Source organism: Malania oleifera, chromosome 2, assembly GCF_029873635.1.
Source record: "Malania oleifera isolate guangnan ecotype guangnan chromosome 2, ASM2987363v1, whole genome shotgun sequence".
NCBI classification, from domain to species: domain Eukaryota; kingdom Viridiplantae; phylum Streptophyta; class Magnoliopsida; order Santalales; family Ximeniaceae; genus Malania; species Malania oleifera.
In genome coordinates this window covers 81,348,333-81,364,611 of record NC_080418.1, presented here as the reverse complement: position 1 = coordinate 81,364,611, position 16,279 = coordinate 81,348,333, and the positions used below count along the sequence as shown (strand labels likewise).

At 37.7% G+C, this 16,279-nt stretch overlaps 1 protein-coding gene across 1 annotated transcript in view; it reads right to left on the bottom strand.

Annotated features, from left to right (window-relative positions):
* The window catches only part of LOC131148897 (anaphase-promoting complex subunit 5), a 97,596-nt gene that overhangs the window by 63,943 nt on the left and 17,374 nt on the right, over positions 1 to 16,279 (bottom strand). Inside the window, exons 8-9 of the mRNA XM_058098857.1 lie at positions 1,680 to 1,809; positions 1,528 to 1,560 (exon numbers count right to left, since the gene is read on the bottom strand). Coding sequence (XP_057954840.1) covers positions 1,528 to 1,560; positions 1,680 to 1,809 — 163 coding nt within the window. The remainder of the gene's footprint in view (positions 1 to 1,527; positions 1,561 to 1,679; positions 1,810 to 16,279) is intronic.

Here is a 16,279-nt window from a genome sequence, read left to right as displayed (position 1 = left end):
TGCATTTGTTTACGGGAAGGCCCATGGTGGGAGATCCAGATTTTTTGTGACATTTCCTAGTTTGTACTGTCTTTCTCATTACATAATGGGATTGTTTCTTCTTTTTTGATTTCTAATGGGGAGAAATTTGTTGAGATTTCATTTCCATAGAGCTCCGAATGATAGAGAGGTGGTTGAGCTAGCATCTTTCTTGAGGTTGTTGGAGGTTGTTATCCTTCCATTCGAGAGGAAATGAGATCTTTGGGAGATTTATCTTGCAAATCTTTCTTTGAGCTGTTGATCCGAGAAAAATTTTCTTTTTTCTTTATTTCATAGTATTTAGAAGACCGAAGATCCCATTAAAATTAAGAGTTATATTTGGTTGGTTGTTCTAAATAGAGTTAACACAAACAATTTGTTTCAAAGTAGGATGCCTCGTAAGGCCTCATCCCTAAGTGTGTGTATTCTCCGTTTTGGAAGTTCTGATTCTGCCTCTAATTTGTTTTTGAATTGTTCTTCCTCCTGGAGAATTTGGAACAGACTCTGGTGTTTATGGATAAAGTTGGGTTGGTCCAGCTCAGTGGAGAACATGTTGGCCATTTCTTTCTCAGAGTTCAGACTGAGTAAATACAGATCTGCCCTCCGGAAATGTGGGTTGCATGCTGTGTTGTGGGGTTTTTGGACGGAAAGGAGCACTTGTATTTTCAAGGGAAAGAAGACTTCTTGGTCTTTGGTTTGGGATAAGATTCATTATTCGACTTCATTATGGGTTGTTGCAGCTGGCTGTTGCAACAGATTCTCCTTTCAGGATGTTCAGCATGACTGTTATCTGTTTTGTATTAATTTTTTTAGTCTTTTAAAAAAAAAATTGTTCTTTTTGTTTCTTTTTAAGAGTATTTCTTACTCTCCAGTCTTGTACCTTCTTTCTTTATTAATATTAATATATTATTCTTCTTTTTAACTCAGAAAAAGATAAATGATCTGCAAGATTGATCAAGCCAGGGGTGGTATTTTGCCTTCCCCTGCATGGCTGAGTGTAGATGTTAATGAAAAGGACATTAAAGCCCAAAAAGTGGTGGATCAGATGGGATTGTGGTTGTCTGATCGAGCAGGTCAAGTTGTTTGTTTGGATGGAGGCAAGAGTACAGTGAATAAGGTCAGCATGAACTAACTGATTTGAAGTGCTCAATAAATTAGATGGAAGAGATTTAGAGAGAGGTTTTTTATTTTTAATTTCAGTTTTTTTTGTCAAGACTCCAGGTTCTCTCCCTCTTTGTAATTGTCTTTACTCTCTTAATATAATTATATAGTTATCGCGAAAAGGAACTGTGTTTCTACCAAAATTACACTTTAACCATTTCAATCACAAGTACCATTCAGTAATAATAGTTTACAATAACCCAACTGAGGCAATGAGGTCTAGTCAATGAAAGCAGAGGACATGCAGAAAACCCCCAGGGTGCTACCTGGCACACAGAATTTATGCAAGACCATAAATGCATAATAAATTACAATTTGGAAGTAAGAAACTGACGCAGAAAAAATTACCTGTTGAGAAACTAGGACTGCTTCAGTTAAAACCTACGCATTTTCAGTCAGAAGAATTATTAAGCAGAAACATACATAGGCATAGCCGGCAGAATTGATAGAATATTGTACAAAAAATGAGAGGAAAACCAATGGTGAATACACATGCCTACCTCAAGAGCTTGGCTAGGGTGCCCAAAGTGAAAATGCATCATCCCCAAACATAACAAAGCAATTTCATATCTTCCGAGACTATTAGAACCAGATGGGGGCAAAACAAAATCAAATCCTTCTGTCCCTGCACTTTAGTGCCAACATTTATTGCATAAGTTCCTATATGGGGAAGAGTCAAGCTTCATAATTTTTGAACAATTTGAAAACGAGGAAATAATATGAGTTCAACACCAACAATAAATGTGATGCAGGATCAGCGAGAGGAAAGGAGAGGAGACAAAGAAAACAAATAAGGGGGAGAGAGAGAGAGAGAGAGAGAGCAGATATCCTGACGCCCATACACACACAAAATCAACTCATAATTCATCTGTTATTAGAAACCCATTATAACTAGATATTTATAGGACTAGCATTTGAGACTAGACTAGGCCAATGCCCCAGCATTTTTTCCAAAAAGTACAAGACCTAAATACTTTAGGGTAGTGTTTGGCAGCATGGATTTTGGGGCTTGCATTTGGATTGTGTGGATTTGAAAGAAATCTAATATAATTTTATAATACATTTTGCTCAAATCCACACAAATCCAAATCCAAGGTTCGAAATCCATGCTCCCAAACGCAAGGTAGAAGTATGTCCTAACAATTTAACCAAAAAACAAAAAAGAAAATATATAAAGTTGCAAAAAAAAATCTCCACAAATAGCAAATAATAAAAATTTTCTAAAATTCCTACACCATTCTCTCCTCATTAGAAAGAAAAAAAAAAAAAATCAGCCTCAAATTTTGTAGTGCACAAGGATGATAAATTTTTTTTTTTAATAGTAAGAGGAATTTCATTAATAGAATAAGAATAAACAGCTAGGAGAATAAGACATCTCCTTAACATAGTCTGGAAAATCCAGAAAGAAAACACAAAGAAATGACCTGAAAACTACAAAACAGAAGAGAGAAACCAACACAAATTAACACTCCCACACAACGCCAATCACGCTGAACATCAGAAAAGCTCAACCCCTTAAAATTCCCCATGCCCCACACACCAAAGAGATGCCACACAGTGCATCTTTTCCCAAACTGGCAAAAGAGAAGACTTCCTCCCTAGAAAAATACGCGCACTACGCTCCATCCACAGCCTCCAAAATACTATAAAAATAGCACATTTCGAACAAAACAAACTGCCAAAAAGTCCTCCACTGTCTCAGAACTCACCCAACATTTGCCAAAAATACCAAATAACTTGTTCCAAACCCTCCAAGCATAGTCACAATGAATGAACAAATGCGATGAAGATTCTGAACAATTAAAACAATGAACACAAATGTCTAGAGAGATGGCCTTCAAAGGTCTCCAACATGTAGCATGTTGCTGTTTATTTTTCGATAATAAAAGAAGAATTCATAAATAGAATAAGAATATACATTTAGGAGAATAAGACATCTCCTTAACAAAATCTGGAAAATCCAAATAGAAAACACAAAGGAACAACCTATAGACTAAAGAACAAAAAAGAGAGAAAAAAAAAATACACTATCACAAACTAACACTCCAATACATAACACCAATCGCACTGAATATTAGAAAAGCTCACCCACTTAAAATTCCCTTCTCCCACACACCAAACAGAAGCCAAAAAATGTATTTTTTTTCCCAAACCAGCACCTGAGCCGACTTATTCCCTAGAAAAATGATCTCATTATGCTCCATCCACAACCCCCAAAAAAGGGCGAAAAAAGAAAATTTCCAAAGTGATGCCCTTTCCTTTTTCCTGCCAAAGCCAGCAAAAGTCACTGCCAAAAAATCCTCCACTGTTTTAGAACTCACCCAACATTTGCCTAAAATACCAAATAGCTTATTCCAAACACTCCAAGCATAGTCAATGAATGAACAAATGTGATGATAATTCTGAACAATTAAAGCAGAGAATACATATGTCTAGAGATATAGCCTTCAAAGGTCTCCAAACCTGCAGCAAGTTATTGGTAGTAATTCTATCAAGCGCAACCAACCAGATAAAAGCCTTAATTTTAAAGGGGACTTTGGCCTTCCAAATGGAACTATAGAGCAGAAAATAAAAATTCAACCTATTCAAAAAATCACAAAAATATTTACACAAATAAACCCCCAAAGGATCCAAAGACCAAGACCGCCTATTTTTCAAAAGAAAACGATAGTTATTCAACAAGACTAGCAAATAGGATAGCTCTTCCATTTCCCTATCATTTAATGATCTGCGGAAATCTCAAGAAGGCAAAGGACCACCTAAATCAACAACCAATGAAGAAATGGACTCATCCTGCCTTGAGCTTAGGCAAAAAAGGCGTAGAAAAGAGATGGTCAAAACTCCATTCCCCAACCAAGGATCTTTCCAAAACCGGATATTACTACCTCTACCCACCAGGAATTTAATGTGGGGAATAAAGAGAGAATGACTCTAAGAGATAGCTTTCCATGGACTCTCTAAAGAACATCTAAATCTCAAATTAATATCCCACCCATTCTCATCCAATCCAGACTTACTTTTAACAACCATATGCCTCAGAGAGGAATTTTCTAGTGGAAACTGCCAAAGCCATTTAGCCAAAAGTGCTGTGTTTTTAGACACTGGATTTCCTATACCCAAACCACCATCTTGTTTAGACTACACACCACACCCCAACCAATCAAATGATCCCTACTACCATAACTAGCCCCAACCCCTGACCACATAAAACCCTCATAATCTTCTCAATCTTATTAGCAACCTCTGTCAGAATCTTAAAAATTGAAAGGAAATATAAAGGGATACTATAAAGACAGGCTTGGATAAGAGAAATTCTACCACCAAGGAAAAAAGAGCACCTTTCCACCCATCGAATCTCTTAGAAACCCTGTCCATGATAGGATCCCAAAAACTAGCAAATCTAGGGTTACCCCCAAAGGAACCCCAAGATAGGACAGCAGCCAATCCAAAACACTACACCCCACCTCCACATATAGCCCCCCAATATTCTTAACAGCCATACTGATAGCTACGATACTGCTCTTATCTATATTAATCTTAAGCCCAGAAACTTTCTCAAAAACATAAAAGAGACCCAAAATATTCTTAAAGGATGGTCTATGATCCTCTAGAAAAAAGATAATATCATCATCAAATTGAAGGTTTGAAACCTTGACAAAGACCTCTCTCTCTCTCCACTTCCAAACCTTCCACTAAACCTCTATCCATTGCCCTATCCACTGTCCTACTCAAAGAATCAGCCACTAAAACAAACAAAAACTGGGAAGGAGAGTCTCCTTGCCTAATCCCTCTTGTAGCCTTAAACCAAGATTTAGACTAACCATCTATTAATACCAAGTAGCCCACATTAAGCAAACAGCCTCTAATCCAACGCCACCATCTCTCTCCAAACCCCTTCCTCACAGATTTTATACAGGAACTCCCAGTTCACTATATCGTAAGCTTTCTCAAAATCCAATTTAAAGATGATACCCTTCTTCTTCCTCCGAATATCCTCCACAACCTCATTAGCAACTAAAATGGCATCCACAATTTACCTAACCCCCACAAAAGCACCCTGAGCCTTAGAAATAGTCCTATCAAGCACCTTACTCGTCCTATTAGCTAACATTTTAGTAATGATTTTATAAACATTGGAAACTAAGTCGATAATTCTGAAGTCCAAAATCTTAATAAAACAAGAGATATAAAAGAGGATTTGATACTCTTGCTTAAAATCTCATTCCTGTAAAATTCATTAAGCAAATCATCCTTAACCACCCTCTAACAATCTTGAAAGAAAGTCATATTAAAACTGTCCGATCCTAGAGCTATATCCCCCTCCATCCCAAAAGCTATGGCTCTCACTTCCTCTTCCTCAAAAGGTCTTTCCAACCAACCCACCTCCTCGCCAGATAAAGGGTCCTACTCTAATCCTTCAATCATAGGTCTACTAACATCCCACTCACAATACAAATTAGAATAAAACTAAGTAATTTCAGCAGCAATTTGACTCTGATCAATTATAATGACCCCCCTTATCCACCTCCAACTCCCTAATCAAATTCTTCCTGATTTTTTGTATCGCTATCTTATGAAAAAATATAGACTTACAATCACCATCTCTAATCAATTTAAACTTCATCTTCTATCTCCAGCTTCTCATTTCCTTGAAAATCACTTCTTTCAATTCATTCTTCAAAGATACTCTTCTCATCTATTACTCCCCCAAAAGAGTATGAACTTTTTCCTTCCTATCTAACTCAACCAACTCACCTAAGATACTCGTCTTTCTAAACCTTAAGTCTCCAATCACCTCCTTATTCCAATCTTTCAACTTCTATTTTAACCTTTCAAGTTTTTTCATTAATTTAAAACCTTCCCAACCCCTCTCCACATCCTCATTCCAAGAATTCCTAACTAAGAGCTAAAAGGAATCATGATCCAACCAAATATTTTCAAGCCTAAAAGGAGTAGGTCCCCAAGCAACCTTTCTCGATTCCAACAAGATGAAAAAGTGGCCAAAAGTCGGCCTAGGTAAACTAGTATTGGTATTAATTCTATCAAGGCAATCAACCAGATAAAAGACTTGATTTTAAAGGGGACTTTAGCCTTCCAAATGGAACTATAAAAAGGAAAAGGTAAATTAGACCTCTTCAAAAAAACACAAAAATATTTGCAAGAGTATGCCCCTGAAGGATCCAAAGACCAAGACCGTTTATCCTCTAAAGAAAAATGACAGTTATTCTACAAGACTAGCAAAGAGGATAGCTCTACCATCTCCTTATCGTTTAACGATCTGCAAAAGTGGAAATCCCAGGAAGGCAAAGGACCACGTGGATCAACAACAAAAGAAGAAATAGAACCATCTTGCCCTAAGCTCAAGCGAAGAAGACATGGAAAAGAGGTGCACAAAACAGCATTCCCCAACCAATAGTCTTTCCAAAAAACAAATATTACTACCGCTACCCACTAGATATTTAAAATGATGAATGAAGAAGGGATAACTCTGAGAGATAGTTTTCCACAAACATCTAAATCTCAAATTAGTATTCCACCCATTCTCATCTAGCATATACTTTCTTTTAACAACTAAATGCTACAAGGAAGAATTCTCTAGCGAAAGTTGCCAAAGCCATTTAGCCAAAAGAACTGCGTTTTTAGACACCAAATTTCCAATACGCAAACCACCCTCCTACTTAGACCTACCCACCACTCCCCAGCTTACCAAATGATCCCTAAAAAGGCCCTACCCCCGACCACAAGAAATCCCTCATAATCTTCTTAATCTTATTAGCAACCCCGACCGGAATCTTGAAAATTGAAAGAAAAAATAAAGGGATACTTGAAAGACAAGCATGGATAAGCGTTATTCTACCACCAAGAGAAAAAAGAGCACCTTTCCGCCCATCCAATCTCTTGGAAACCCTTTTTATAACAAGGTCCCAAAAACTAACAGATCTAGGGTTACCCCCAAAGGAACCCCAAGATAGAACAATGGCCAATCCAAAACACTACATCCCACCTCCATAGATAACTCCTTAACACTTTCAACAAGCATATCGATAGCCGCAATACCATTCTTCCCCATATTAATCTTAAGCCTAGATACCTTCTCGAAAACGTAATCCAATATATTCATAAAGTAGAGTTTATGATCCTCTAAAAAGAAGATAGTATCATCAGCAAATTGAAGGTGTGACACTCTGACCCCCTCTCCCCACCTCCAGACATTTCACTAGACCTCTACCCATTGCTCTATCCACCATCCTACTCAAAGTATCAGCCACTAAAACAAAAACAAAAAACAAGGAAATTGAGAGAGATTAGGGAACTCATCCTCCCACTCCATAAAGAAAAGGAATCTATCGAGCCTACTTGCCACCGCTTTAGCATCACCCACAGACTATGTAAAATTTGCATTATCAAGATGATGGTCTCTCAAACCACACTCCCCTGTAAAGGAGTCAAAACTCAGCACAGTAGCAGTAACTCTATCACCTCCCCTTCTCTCTAGATAAAACCTCACCACATTAAAATCACCTCCAACAATCCAATTAGGAGCAAAGAAGCCAAACAAATAACAAAGCTCAACCCAATAGGAGCTCCCAAGGGTTGGTCTAGAAGGACCCTACACTAATGAAACCCACCAATGGCCCTAGCCTTTAACTTCTACTAAGAAAAAAAAAAGAGAAAAAGCCCACTAGACCATCCACTTTAACAATAGAATGAGTATCCTACATCATCAAGATACCACCCATTGACCCTCAAGAAGGTACAAAGGCCCAATCCTTATTACGTCCCTCCCAAACCCCTGTATCCCCCCCATCAACATTCTCAAGTTTAGTCTCCTGAATCAAAACAATATCAGGAGAATATCTAAGAAAAACCTCTTTAATTAACCCCCTATTTCTAAAATCTCTCAACCCTAACATTCCAACTAACAATTTCCATAATTTCACTTTTTTCTCACCCTTCCCAACTCCCTTCCCTCCCCCTCCCCTATAGTTTATAGAAGAAACTAAGTTTTTAAGTTCTTTTTGCACCCTTTTTTTTTTTTTTGCCCGTAAGTTCTAGGGCTCACTGGCAATTTCACCTCAACCCCTACTAGGCTTACTACTTTCAAAACCTAGGTCCTCAAGGAGTTTGTTTGGACCAGGAATGTCTCTCTCACTACCCCCCAACCAATATCATAAGCGATACCCCCATATGAACACTCACTATGGCATAAAGCGTTAGAAGAAATAACAAATTGAACAGGAAGGGGAAGAATACCTTCTCTAGATTTGGATGAATTCAGACTAACCATAGAAATATTTGCCTTCTCATCAATAACCCCCCCTCCCATATACTGAAGGAATATTGACAAAGTCCACCATGTCAGAGTTAAGCTTAAGAGCAAAGGGCAAAAGACACCTTCTCTATCAATTTTTCATCTTGTTTAAATTGTGTTATATCGGTTGTACCTCCTTGCATAGTTTCCGAGAAGGTCTTGAATCCTCCTCCTGAATCGAATCTGAAACCACAACATTTTAACCCTTTTGAACCCATCTGCTAGCAGCCCTTCTCGGCCCATTCCCAAAACCATCATTTGGGATGGAAATACTCCCAAATTGCCTAGAAATTCTCCTTTCATCTACTGAATGCTTTCTGGAAACTTCAGAGAATGAGCGGTTATCCAAAAGCCTCCAAAACATATTCTGCTTCTCTAACTTCTACTCATGATGAATGATGTTTTTGGAACCACAATCTGCACAACTCATGTTGCAGTATCCTTCAAGGTCAATAGACAACTTCAATAAGGCTTCTAGGAACTTATGCCATCCTTTATTATGATTCCCTTCTCGAATATGGAGTGCTCGCCTTTGACCTCGAGAAGACCGCTTGTCAATACAAATAAACCTGTCCCTCTAATTACTCCTTAGTTGTATACGAATCCTGCCTCACTCTCTTTGGAAAAGAGCAGTGGGGTACGACTCAAAGAAAGATGTGAAGTTAGGTTCTTTCATTTGAGCAACATAAGTAATTGGCATTATCAACGCAGTGATAGGATATTGTCTTCCTAGACATCCATATCCACATATTTCTTTTTTACCAAACACATCTTCACCTTTAAAGAGTTTATATACCGCCTCTTCTTCCATCCGCAAAGGCTTGTGAAGAGAATCATCAACCACTTTGTTGTCATTGCTCTGTAAAAGTAATTACCTAACCCACTTGGCTTTTAGTTTTAAGAATGTCTCTTTGAGTTCAATCACTTAACTTGGATCTAGGAAGAAGGTTAAATTGCTTTGGGGCATAGTAGATGGTTGAGCTCAATCTCTTAACTTGGGTCATGAAAAAAGGTTAAACTGCTTTGGGGCATAGTAGGTTGTTGAGGAATCAAATTTGGTGATGGTGGAGCAAACTTACAAGGATGGCTAAAATTATTTTTAGGTGGTGGGCAAAAATCAAATTGGGATAGAACTAGGTAATACATGGTAAGATTGGCGTGGATTAAAATTGACATAATTAGGATAAAGAGATAGAATAATAAGTAAATGTTAGGGAGTTGAAAGCGAGGAGGTGAGGTTACTTCTGATTCTTGCTTGGCAGCCAATGAAATTAGATTTTTTTTTTTTTTGGCAGGGGATGTATGTAGGCCTATGTTTGAGGGGTTAGAGTGAAGCCCTATTTCTAGAAAAAAGGAATCTTGTTGGAGAGGCCTCCTTTGAGGAGAGTGAGGTGAAGAAGGTTGTGTTTGGAATGGATAGGGATAAAGGGCCAATTCTAGAGGGGTTTACCATGGCATTCTTTCAAGATTGTTGGAGTGACAACTTTTAACAAGTTCTATTTTAATGGGATTTTGGTAAGAGTATTAACTCTACTTTCATCACTTTGGTGCCTAGGAAGAATAGGTATATTAATGTTTCAAATTTTCAGCCTATTAGTCTAGTAACTGGTGTGTATAAGATAATTGTTAAGTTTCTAGCGTATAGGTGGAGTTCTTCAATACTATTTCTAAGGCTCAAAGTGCTTTTGTGGGAGGTAGATAGATTGTGTACGCCATTTTGGCATCTAATGAGGCAGTTAAGGATGTTGGAGGAGAAAAGACAAGGGGGCAGTGTTTAAAGTGACTTGAAAAGGCTCATGATAGAATTAGTTGAAATTTTCTAGATAGAGCATTCATAGGTAAGGGGTTTGATGATTGGTGGCAGGGTTGGATGAGGGGGTGACAAGTTTCTTTTTTCCTACCATTATGTATGTTGAACCTAACCTAAGTCTTGGTTTAGGGCTTTGAGAATAGGCAAGGGGATATACTTTGTCACCTTTTCTGTTTGTTCTTGTGGTGGATATCTTGAGTAGATTGGTTCATAGGGTTGTAGATAGAGGGCTAGTGAGAGGGATTGAAGTGGGGAAAGAGAGGATTGTCTTGTCCCATCTTCAATTCGTGGATGACAATATTTTTTTCCCAAGAAGATCATAAGACTTCTTTCGTAAATGTGCTCACTATTTTACAATCGTTTGAGAGGGCTTCTAGATTAAGAATTAATTTGGGTAAGAGAAATTATATTAATCGAGGCATCAAGGAGATGCCGCCCAAATTCAAAGAAACAAATAGGAGAGAAACACCTCTTACTGAGAAGTATCAAGAAAATCAAGGATTTGCAAAAGGATCCCTTTCAACTAGCCCCGAATGCCAACTATTGATCATAGCAACACATTTGTTGATTCTTAGATTTGTTATAACTCTCACTTCTTGATTCAAAGTATGCAATGTATTTTTATGTTTTCTTTTGATTTATTTTTACTTTTTTCTATTGGTGTGTGAGGTGTTTTGGCCCCTCTTCATTGAGGCTTTTGAAATTTGAACAGCTGGGGGGGGCAAGGAGGATAGAAGAAAAAAAGATAATTTATTAAAGAAGAAAAAATGTACAAAAATAAAGAAATGAGAGTTCTTGAAAGTAGACCTTTTTAGGTTTTTTAGGATTTTCACTGTAATGAGAGTGAATTCTACTTTTCTTAACTTAATCCCCAAAAAAAAAAAAAAAGAGGTTCCTGAGAGTTAGGGATTTCAAAATATAAATTTTGCCTCTAGTTCATACAAAATTCTCTTCAAGGTCATAGCAAAGAGACTCCGGGCAATTTTAGAGGATACAAGACACCTTGATTTGTCCAAGGTTTGGGGGGTGCTCAGAGATCTTCACAAGGGGAGGGAGGAAGTGTAGGTATCTCACCTTCAATTTGCGAATGATACCATGTTGTTACTAGAGTCCAAGTAAGCGGAATTCCACAAAGTAGTTATCTTTATTAAAATATTTGAGAAGATCTCGAGTTGATCTTTCAACTTGTCCAAAAGTGAGGTTGTTGGTTTCAACTTGGGTGTTTGGGATACTGAGAGCTTCAAATTCTAGTATGTTTCCCTCAAGTTTATAATTAATACATAACATTTTTTACTAAATTTAGCTGCTGTTTTGTTTTGATTTTAGACTTGTTGTACACTTTTCTTTTGAAATTGAAGATGCTTTTGGACCTTCAGCCTAGCAATTTCATTTCGTTTCTAATTTGAAGCTTGAACTCTTGGATGTGTAATTACTTAAGTTGAACTATGTTTGTTTCACTAGGAATTGGGTACTTGGATGTCATAATTTCTATGCATTTATGTTTTAGTATTGAAAGTTTTGGCATTTTAAATTCTAATATTACTATTGATGTGTTCATATATCAATTACACACTAAATAGGAATTGTACACAATTTTAATAATTGTGTGCCTCACCTTCGTTAGGCGCACACAATTGCCTCGCGCCTCGTGCCTCCCGCCTTGGCTCCAAGTACCCTTTGCACCTCAGTGCGCCTTGCGCCTTTGACTACTATGATCGGTGCACGACTTTCTTTGGGTGGAGCATGGGGAGGGAAAGAGAGACCAATTACTTAGTTGGGAAGTGGTTAGTAGACCCAAATTCGAGGTGGATTGGGGCTTGGCAATGTGGCATCCAAAAACATATTCCTAATCAATAAATGGTTGTGCAGGTATCCACTAGGAAAGTAAATTCCCCGTGGCACAAGGTGATTATAAGTAATATGGACTTCATCAAAATGGATGGGAGACGAGGAAGTTTGTATCCTAGGTGGCAAGTTAGTTCTTTCCTCTAACCCGTTTCAAAGTGTGGAATGGAAATAGGGTGTATTTTTTGGTAGGATGTGTGGGTGAATCAGGTTTCTTTGGAGGTGAAGGTGCCCTTTGTTCAAGATTTCTTCTCTTCATAACACCTATTATTACATTCATCACTTCTAAGACGGGCCATCTTTCGTGGGACTTCCATTTTCTCAAAAATCTCAATGAAAGAGAGGTTAATGAGATCACCGCCTAGCTTTCTATGCTAGAACGATTCATCTCAACTGACAAGGGTGATGTGAGACTATGCGAGGATGATCCTTCAAGACTGTTCTCTTCCAAATCTTTTTTCTCACACCTATTAAGAACCCCTTCTTCCAATGTTTCACATTGGAGCCAAATCATTTAGAAGGATAAGGTTCCTTGGAAAATCCATACCTTTATCTGGACTATGATACTAAATAGGATTAGCACACAGGCTATGCTACAATTAGAAGGCTTTATAGGTCTCCTAATATAAACAAAGAAATTTATTGGAAGAGATAAGAATATACATTAGAAGAAGAAAACGGAAAAGAAAGTTTTTTAAAAAAATGGGAGAATAAGAAATCCTCCCTTTACAACAATAACAAAAATTACAACAAAAGATCATCATATTCTAAAAGCCAACTAAATGAAGTAGAGCCAGCCAGTCCAGCTGCAGGTCTTCCGAAGAAACATGATGGAAAAAGCCATTAGTCGGCACCTATAGTGACAAAAGATAAACCACTCTACTCCAAACTAAACTATTAGCAATGGCCACGCTGATGCAATCAGCAGTCTTTAACTAATTTTCTGCTTATATCAGGAGTTGCTGTTTTTGGGTGCTAGGGCTATTTTTGCAATTTCTGAACTTTGGGGTTCATTTTGGTCAGATTAGCTATGAGGGGTCGTTTTGTAATATTCAGGGGTATTTTTGTGATTGTAGTTATTTCTGGTGGGGCTTTAGAAGATGAGTGGCTTTTAGATGGAATTATGTGCAAAATAGGAGTTGTCTTCTCTTGGAAACTTCAAGCTTAGTATAAATAGGAGTCTTTAGGCGCTTTTCCAGGAAGTTTTTTGGCATTTTATCTTTGAGAATATTTTTCTCCTAACCTCAGCTCCAGACCAACTAGGGTTGTGAAGATTTGGAGGCTAGGGTTTTGAGGACTCGACCCCGCGGTTCCTACCAATCCCTCCATTGCAGCTAAAGGCACGAGAAGCTAGCAAAAACCTGTTGTTACCATTCTGAAACAGTGCCACAGTAGGTACTGATTTGAGAATTAAGTCACTATGGTTCTTAGAATTTGTCTTATTCTCTGAACTGAAATTCACAGCAGTCACCTCTTTATTATTTTACCGATTTAATAGTTATTTGAACCAAGAAACTCGCTAAACACTATCCGGAAATCTGTCTTCATTTCAGAAATTTTCTTATATCCCTACACCTATTTGCATCACACCCCTTTGAAAATTCTGGCATTCTTTTCCAAACAAACACACCAAATAACAGCCACAATAGTGCATCACCGTAAAGCTTTCCTATCCTTCCCTTTTCCAAAATCAAGTCTTCACCACATATACCAAATAGTTTATTCCAAACAACACAAGTAAAGGAGCAGGGAAGAAACAAGTGTGAGCAAGTCTCCCCACTTCCCAAGCAAAGACACAAACATCCGGTGATAGGGCCTTATTAGGCCTTCTCTTCTGAGATGTGCCATGAGTCCAACGAAGTGAACTCACATCTCTTTCTACATTGTAAGATGGCATCATACCTTTGGAATACTCTCCACTTATATAGGTGACGCTTGGTTGGCGCCTCAGAACGTGGGAGATTTCTTGCTCATGAAGCATAAGGATTTTGGCTCAAGTAGAATGGGCTGTTTTTTTATGGAATGAAGCAATTTTTGCTATCTTATGGACCCTTAGGATCGAGATGAACACAAGGCTCTTTGGGGGCCCACATCTGGCGCCAATCTCTCATAGAACAAAGTGGTTTCCTTGCTTCATTTTGGACCCATTCCTTTGGCTTGTTTTGGGGTTTATTGCTGTCCAACCTTCAAAGGGATTATCCATGTTTTTATTGTTTACTTCGTGTTTGACTACATGTGATTGTCGTTTCATCATTTTTATTCCCAGCTGATGTAAGAAAAAAAATTACATTTTTCTTGTTCATCTGTTAGCTATTCATGGCATGTGGATTATGTGAAAACCATATTTTTATGGTTCGTTTCGTGTATAAGTGTGCTTGATGTTGCATATTGTGCATAAAGGTTATGCTTTTGACTTGATTTTTTTTTTAGAGGAAAAAAAAAAAGATATATCAAGAGAGAGAGAATACAAACTAAAGAGAACAAGAGATCCTCAATAAAGAAAACTAAAACAGAGAAATAAAAACAACTTGAAACAAAGACGCCAACCAACCAAAAAACCTAAACAAAATGCGACCTAAGAAAACCCCTTTCAAATCCTTTTTCCATCACAGTTAATAGAGCACTGTAAGTTAGCCGATTCCCATCGCTCCTTAGCCTTAATTTTACAACCATCCAAGCCGACTTCCTTCCCCTCCGGATCACCTAAACACAAGACCTTTTAATCCAGCAATAGTTGCATGCAAGATCAACAGGCAAAATACCAATCTCAATTTGTTTAATCTTCCCTCTTTCCTCACCTATTCCAACATTCTCCATACCAGAAACTCCCTCCAAATCATCCATTGGATATGGAGACTGAAAGGGAAAATTACCTAATAATCAAAATTACTATCCAACCCACCATCCTCATCTGATACATCTCTCGTTTCTTCTTCACGGTAGGACTTTTTTCACTAATCTTCCTCATTTGAAAGCTACTCAATGCAAAAACTGCCAACAGTGCCTCTTTTCAAAAACTACCTGGCCTCCCATCTGCCCTGATTTGCCTCCAAATTAGGAGTCACTTTCTTCCATACTCATCTGCCTCCAACGAGTGTAAACCTGTCGTATTGCTGACTGTTTGGCAACCCAGGTTTTGTCAGCTCATCTTTCCCATCCCTGTGATTATTAGAACTCACACCATCTTGATCCCCAACCTAATCAGATAAAACATTATCCCCCATTTGTACTTCATGACGTCCATCCCCCATAGAAATCCTTTTGGTAAGCTCATCAGTCTTCAATACATCCCTTCCCCCAACTCTAGGCGCGCCCAATGGATAAAAAAAAAATCACACTGCCCACTCACACCACAAAGCTATTTTTCCTCCACCAGCTCGCTTTGTCCAAAACCATAACTGCTATGCCCATCCATTTTGAAACCCTCAATGGCAGAAGCCTCTCCTACACTTCCATAATGTGCAAGGTATATTTTCAAATTAAGGATCATACTTTCATTGTCTAGGTGGTGTCCATTTATGCATAATGGTTGCTTAATCGTGTCCACGTATGCATGATTATATTTGTATAAAGATTATATATTTCCAAGATAAAGATCCAGGTTTTTATTTCTTGCTCAGGAATACATGATATGCATGAATTATGCAAAGGACACATTCTTTACTAGATTTGCTCATCTACGGAATATAAAGTTAAAGTTTTCATTGATCATATTTTTATCTTTGATACCATAAGGTATGATTTGGCATGATGATGATTGCCAATATTGATTTATTAGTATGTTGGAATGTTTGATTTAATGGTTGTTTGTATTCTAGTCCAGTATTTTTATATTGCGAGTGCTTTGAACTAAGTTTGAATTCATTATTTTGTTAACGAATGAAGAATGCCAATTTGACAAGGAGAAACCAAAATGGAAAATTGAGGTGCCTAATAGGCCATTCCCAAGATTCACCCTCTTAATTTGTAAATTAATTCTAGAACCCTAGACTTCCTTTAGGAAGTTTTTCCAAATTCCAAGTTTGGAGTCAAAATAAGGATTTTTTTAATTATTTTTTCCTAAAAATATTAAGACGGCAACACCTTACACTAAATTGGATTCATATTAAAGTATTATTCAAGATTATGCAAAC